General features: G+C 40.2%; 2 protein-coding genes across 2 annotated transcripts in view; one reads left to right on the top strand and one right to left on the bottom strand.

Moving 5' to 3' along the window:
- MAB21L2 (mab-21 like 2) overlaps positions 1 to 1,724 on the top strand; it is a 4,015-nt gene extending 2,291 nt beyond the window's left edge. Inside the window, exon 2 of the mRNA XM_008641323.2 lies at positions 1,460 to 1,724. Coding sequence (XP_008639545.1) covers positions 1,460 to 1,724 — 265 coding nt within the window. The remainder of the gene's footprint in view (positions 1 to 1,459) is intronic.
- Positions 1 to 7,055, bottom strand: part of LRBA (LPS responsive beige-like anchor protein) — a 373,544-nt gene that overhangs the window by 163,939 nt on the left and 202,550 nt on the right. Inside the window, exons 40-41 of the mRNA XM_017744109.1 lie at positions 6,500 to 6,646; positions 3,759 to 3,880 (exon numbers count right to left, since the gene is read on the bottom strand). Of these exons, the coding sequence (XP_017599598.1) occupies positions 3,759 to 3,880; positions 6,500 to 6,646 (269 nt within the window). The remainder of the gene's footprint in view (positions 1 to 3,758; positions 3,881 to 6,499; positions 6,647 to 7,055) is intronic.

The following is a 7,055-nucleotide window of genomic DNA, read 5'->3' as shown; positions in this document are numbered from 1 at the left end:
CCCCGCCAGCCCCCCCACCCACCTGCAGCTCGGCCTTTAAAAACTTGCCGACGGTTTTCCCGGCATAAACTCTCACCGCCTTGCACGGAAGAAGGGAAGAACCTCTCTCCTCCTGTCCTCCAATGTGAATTTTTAAAAAGTCACAAAAAGAAGCGATCGGACTTTTGCAACTTCAAAACGAAACCCGAAAGGTACATTTTCCAATCCATGAATAGTCCTTTTCTTATGCTCTCTTGTTTGCCTGAATGTTGTCACCAAGTGAAAAAATTATTTAACTATATGTACAAATCTCCCTTTTAAAAAGTTTTACTGACGTTAAATGTATTTCGGTGCCAAGGTCAGATTATGTGCCCCAAAACTGACTTGTTGCAAATAGTAATAAAAATATTACTTTAACTTTACGCTGACTTTTTGTGAATGGTTCTTAAATTCAGGCAAGTAGATTCTTTCTGAACCTCAGAAGGAATTTTTTTAAAAGAAACGAAAACACGAGATATAAAGATAGGCTAAACGCAACACCTAGCCCAAGCCTTAGCTCAGCATATTGACTGATGTTTTCTAAACCTCCCTCCTGCTTCCATTTAAAAAAAAAAAAAAAAGTGCATCTATGAAAAAAAAAATTTATCTATTCTGTAGTTCAGCATGTGACAACATCTGCTATGTTTCTATCACCTTAAGCTTCTGTTCTAAATCTTGGAATATATGGAGCATCGCACAGCAGCTCGCCACAGTTTAGTCAGAATTACAGCATGCCTTTTCCTGCCCTACAGTCAGGTTTTTTCCCTTTTTTTTTTTCATTATAGTATTCTTTCCTTTTATTTTCCCCCGGTAAATCTCGGGCGCTGCATTTTGTTTTTAAAATCCATCGCTGTTTGCTTTCGCTTCCCAGAGCAAACGCGCTATCCATTTGACTTTGACACGAAGGAAGTATAGATCTACCCTGAATAATTAATGCGATTTAGAGCAACCGGTCGATATTTTTTTTAAACAAACATTTGTTTTTGCCCAGATTTTTAAGTACAGCTTAAAACAGGACCGCAGCATAGTCAGACGGGGAGATAAGCAGGAACCCGTCAGGAAACCACCCGATCCTACACTGGCACCCGGGCGCTCTCTGCCGATCTCCTTCCCTGCCCGAGCCCCCTCTCCCAAAACGAAGCTCTGCCTGATTCCTCGTAGCGATTTCGCTTTAAGCTTGCTCGGGACCACTGAGAAATACTGGTAGGATTTTTATCAGGAAAGCATTCCTAAGATTTAAAAATGTTAGCATTTCCCGCTCGAGCTGCCCGAAAAATTGCAACGCCGGCTCGGAGCATTTCGAGCAAGTTTTCATGTCCTTTCGTGGGCGGGGGGAGGTAAAAAAATGTTAAGTTCTTGCCCCAAAGGACTATTTTCGTTTCTTTTTGGACGGAGACGGAAAGAAATAACCATTTCAACTTGAGCTGCTTTTGCCTTTAAGTTTAGAAACGAAATTCTCGCTGGCGGCAGCAGCCGGGGCGATGGAGCGGGGCGCGCGGGGCCACCCTGCCCTGCGGAGCGGGCACACCCCGGCCCCGGCCCCGCCGCTGCGTCCGCAGCCCCTCCACCCCCGGCTGAGTTCCACAAGTCTTTTGTGGAGCCATCCGAGCGCTTTCCACAGCGCTGATCCCGGATCACCTGGCAGAACGGGCTTAGCCCGCGGGGCTACCCTTTCCTTCCCAAAACAGCCCGGAGCCCGCGTATAAACTCTGATCGTATCGCTGCCGATGCTATCGCTACCTAAGGCAGGTTTTCCTTCAGGAACTTGTCACAATGTTTTCTTTGCAGCAGTTTAGACAAATATACAGGGAACTTAAATTTATCAAACAGATGAAGCCTCATTAATTAAACAGGCCTACTGAGTTTACAGCGGATTAGTTGCTGGGGCTTTCTTTTTTTTTTTTTTTTTTCCAAGGGGCATTTTTTACAGCAGCCTGTCATTGCTATCAAGGTACCTTGACTTCAGCACAGGGTGGGGCAGGGAGGCGTTAATGCTTGAAAAGAAGCTGTTTTGTAAGCTTACTTAGTTTTTAAAATAAAATTATTCAGACCTAATTTTTAGCTACCCCCCCCACCCCTGAGACATTAAAAAAGGTCTTTTTTTTTTTTTTTAATTTTAAAACCTCCAGCAAAAGCAACATCACAAGCAGAATGTAAGAGGTGTAGCCAGTATTTCATGTAACCAACTCCTGTTATGAGAACTCTAAGAAAATCTCTCAGATACAGAATAAAAGGTAGAGTCAAACCAAACCAGAATGCTTGCTCACAGTTAAGAAAACAACCTCTACAAAATACTGGAAAACAGGAGAAAAGGAGGCTAACTATATGTTATATGTCCATGTTCCCACAAAACACGTAACAGGAATAGTAAGAATTAGTAACTGTACTCAAAGTCCCTGTGTGCTAAACATGAAAACCAAAAATTCAGATCTGTAAGACTTCTCTCATGCTAATATAATACAAAGTAGAACATTTTAGATGGAAAATGCAATACAGTAACATATCAAACTAACTTTACATTTATATTTATATCCTTTTCATCATTAAGAGGTATTTTTTAGTTAAATGTGGGGGGGTTTAGTTAAACGTAATGGAAAGAGTAAGCATATAAAAATCTTAAGCGCTATCTCACACTTAAAATAACTTCCAATATATTTCAAAAATTCTTCAGGACCAAAAGAAAAGTTAAATCTCATTTATGATATCACATAAAATCACAATTCTAGTTAATCGCTTATATTAAAATCTAGCTCTAACAATCTGAGAGCATTGCTTTTCAAAATAAATTTTTTCCCTGATAGGATTTGATACTCCCAGCTTTCAGACCCACCGATGCCACTTCTAATACAGACGAGCAATTTACTCAATAGGAACAAAGAACTGAACTGGTGCTTAACACACAAGGTATTCTCCCTGCAGACAAGCAGAAAACCTCTACTTCTTCCAGCAGTACCCTTCACAAAGAAATTATTACCCTGTTAAACATTAGGCAGGTATTTAAAAAACCAAGAGCCATGACTATGCTTAAGCTGTGAGAATATTTACCAGTTGTGTCCTACCTTTGAAATGTTGCTGTAACACCGTAGAAAACATTCAACTGCAACCTTATTAAGCTAATTGCACAATATGCTCTCTTTGAAACTGGAATTTTACTGAAGGTTACTAATTTTAACCAAAAGACAAGTAATCAAGCAACTCGGAGCAAATAAAGTTTGTGGAAATTAGCATGTCAGCTCAGAAACATCTTTTAGGAGGGCAATTATGTTTTATGCTTAAGCACAATAAATAATAACGGGCCCTGTAAAACATGTTATGGAGTAAGTAATATGACAGAAGCACTGCAAACTTAGGAGTGTGGGAAGTTCAGTGCTGTTTTACACTGACATTAGCTAAAAACAGGAAAGTAAAACCAAGTATTTGGGCTCAAAGCCTCGCTGAACTTCCCTGTATTCACACAGGCCTGCGATTTGAGATGTCTTTATTTCAGACATGTCTCCCTGGAGCTTTATTCGCAGCAAGCTAATTAACATTCAAGTAGGGTTGAATTGTGGGAGGGGGAGAAAAAGGAGCAGGAAAGGAGGTGTCACCTATGTGAAGTTCAGTAACGTATATGGTCAGTTGCAAAGTTATTAAAGCAGCAACACTGCAGACCAATGGAGGTAAAGGAAGTCAAGTGAAGAATTAAAGGTCCTGGGTAATTTGTCATCATCTCTCAGAGCTCAGGGTCAATGATCTCTTACCTTTGGGTCGATTTTCTTAAAACTAGGATCTTCTTCATCCACCTCAAAGTAGAGCTCAGAAACAGTGATGGAAAGATTTTTGGGTGCCACAAGCTGAGCTGGTGTGCTGAGGGCCACCGGACCTGCCAAAGTGGGAAAAAACCAACGATGTTCAAACCAAAAAGAATGCGAGGACAAATTATTCGCTTTTCAGGCCAAGAACATTAAAATAAAGCGAAGAGCATAGCTCTTCCTTAAAGAGCAAACCCCTTTTTGTCCTGGAAAAGAACATATGTAACAGATTTGCAGAGTCTCTGTACTGCCGAACACTAAAGCAGCTGCAATTGCAAACTGCTGCATACATTACACAGAGCTGGCTTTAGCATGGCAGTCTTCAGCTTTTACTCAGACCCATTTTCTGTCCAAGAAACTCCAAGAGTTGCACACCTTCTGCTACATGAAGCATAGAGAGTGCACACATGAACACTTGAAATCTTACTGTTCTTCAATTGCTGGGAAGTTTTGATAGCATTTCACGAAGACAAACACAGCAGTCAAGGCTCAATGTTGTCTAACTGCAAAGTGTTCCCTCATGGATGCTGGAGATCTATTGTTAAGGTTACACAATGTTATAGAGCCTAAAGTAAAATGTTTTAAAGATGCTTTTGATTCCATGTTAAATATTGTTCAAGGATTCCATACAGTGTTAGTGTAGCTTGGGGACTGTGGGAGTAAACAGCTGGAGGGTTGGTTTCCAACTGAATGAATTTTTATTGGAATAATCACATCTCCACAGGGCTTATCACAGGGACAAATCAGACTACTACTGAAAACAATAGGTTCAGCATAGATGTGACAATGCAGAACCTATCATATTAACTATCACATACGGAAAGAAAACAGGTTAGGTTTGTCATCCAGCTGATTAAGAGGCAAGGAAATGAAGTTACTCGGCTGCAGTATTATCTGACTTTTGTAAAACAGTGGAAGATACTAAAGTGACATAGACAATTTTGTTTTAATAAAGCATCTATAAATGAGGTACACACGTTCAGGTAATCAATGTGAGAATAACTGACAAAAAATTCAGATGAATTGTTATTTCCATCGATTGTTAGGAGGGTGATGGTCCTTAATCTCACATCAATCTCAATGTGTGCCACTAGGACAAAAGAAGAGATGCTCTGCTGAGATCAGAGCAGCTTTGCCCTCTATTCCCAACATACAAATACATTGTGTCTGCAGATGGGCATGAGATAGCTGCGGAACTGCCATGATTTCCCAAAGCTCACCCCCACAAATGGATGAAATAAGCAGCTATGTGTTCTTTTGCTGTCTCCCTTTGCCCCCTGTACATTAGCATGTAATCCAGAGGAGAAATAACATTTTTTCAATCACTCGCAGACATTCAATTACAGGGCAAGCAGACAGCTGCAGAAGCTGGGGCAGTCCAGGTCCTGTAGAAGACCCCTGACAATTTCCACTTCATTTCTAACCCACACCACTTTATTAGTGAGGATTACTTCTTAATCCTATTGCCATTGTCAAGATTATATAATTAAACTCCCCTTTCACCTCCATTACAGTATGAATGTATTACTCGAACCAATGAATGAATAATAGAAGGAAACATGGAGAAGGCTGTTGAGAAGGAAGCTCATGGTAGAAAGGCAAAAATAAAAGATTCATATAGAAAAATGCCTTTGCATCATTCTCCCATTACTTTATTTTACTTTACTCATCCTATGCAGGTTTTCTTTTTCCTTATGCTGCATTTTTAGCTTTGCTTTTTTTGTTTAATTAAAAAAAAAAAAAAAAAGAAAGAGTGGAATGCAGTTCAGGGATGAGCAAAATACCAATAAATAATCACTTCCAGCATTTTCAGTGAATTATCATATGCATGATCCATATAAATGTAAGAGTATACTACCAGCTTCTCAGGGAACCAGAATTATCCAATAAATGACATTTTTCTCTAAGTTAAGTGTATGTGGAATACCAGATGAGAAGGAAAAGAACACAGAGAAGTTTGCATTCTCCCTGTAAAACCAGTGTTCCTCATATAACAATTGGGACACTTTATAACTCCCAGTCTCTGAAACACTGGTTACTCTGGTTTTACATTCTGAACTGTACAGAAATGGGCCCACTCCACTGAGACTGCAACATCAGCAAAGGTTGCATGTGACTATGTAAAATTAATTAAGTTGAATGATCTGAAGTACTATTTCTTTAAGAAAAAAAAAAAAAAAAAGAAGTCTAATAAGACTGTGGTCTGTGGAGAAAGAACTTCAGTGGGGGAGTGTCAAGGGGTTTAAAGGAGTTAAATCCAGCGAGCATACAAATCCTTTACATGCAAGTAAATAACCAGTATGTACAATTTTATAGACTTAGGAAAAAAAATAAAGGTCTCCAAAGCCTTAAATTACAGATAACTTGCCTAATTGTCCACTAGGTCTAATGATTTGAGTGGAATGAGGTCAAGAAAACAAAGGCAGTCCTTTTCAAAGTAGAGCTATTTTCTATAAGGAAGGTTTTCTAGAGTAGGTATCTACTGCAGAAGCAAGAAAGTTATAAAAGGCAGAGAAAGAAAACACACAACTCTCCTCAAATAAACCTTCAGTATCTGAGGTGCACAGAAAATTATCTTAATGACCCAGCTATAGGAAGTGTGCTAATTATCAGTGATTCACTGCAGAGATGAGGAGATGAGAACTTCAACAGTAAAGAAGCTGAGGAGAAAATTAGATAGGTGACATTACCTGTCAAGTTCTCCACTTCTCTTTCCTCCATGAATGACATGATATCGTCATCCCCTTCCAAGAGAATCTCGCTTTCTGAGTTCTGGTTTCCTAAAACTTGACTCTTGATGGACTGCTTTCCTTTGACAAGTATATCCTCATCAGGAGCTGAAATGAGACACAGTACTGTCTGGCAGGTCTCAGTGACAAAGGAGTGTAATTTTTTTTTATTATTTTTTTTTTTTAAATGTAAGTTCAGGAAGAAAACTGTTTAGGACTACCTGTGGGAAGTACATTTCTTAATCCTCTGTTAGGACACATCTAGTTTTAATCCTATTAAGCCTGCTCAAAATTATCCAGTGCTCTCTGCAGCATTTGACTCTATTTCAAGTGTTTATGACAGAGGGGAAAAGAATACAGCAGACTCCCTTCCCCTGCAGCCTTCCTTGGGAAGGAGGCTGGAGGCGGGTCCCGGCTCCCCTGTGTGTCACCCTGACCCCCAAACCCACGCTCCAAGGACACGGGACCGCCGCCGCGACGACACCGAGCACGGCTCTGGGAACACGAGGCGCAGGAG

This window comes from Corvus brachyrhynchos, unplaced genomic scaffold, assembly GCF_000691975.1.
Source record: "Corvus brachyrhynchos isolate BGI_N302 unplaced genomic scaffold, ASM69197v1 scaffold229, whole genome shotgun sequence".
Classification (NCBI taxonomy): Eukaryota; Metazoa; Chordata; class Aves; order Passeriformes; family Corvidae; genus Corvus; species Corvus brachyrhynchos.
Note: the sequence above shows the minus strand (reverse complement) of the source record. Positions and strands in the feature narration are given on the sequence as shown.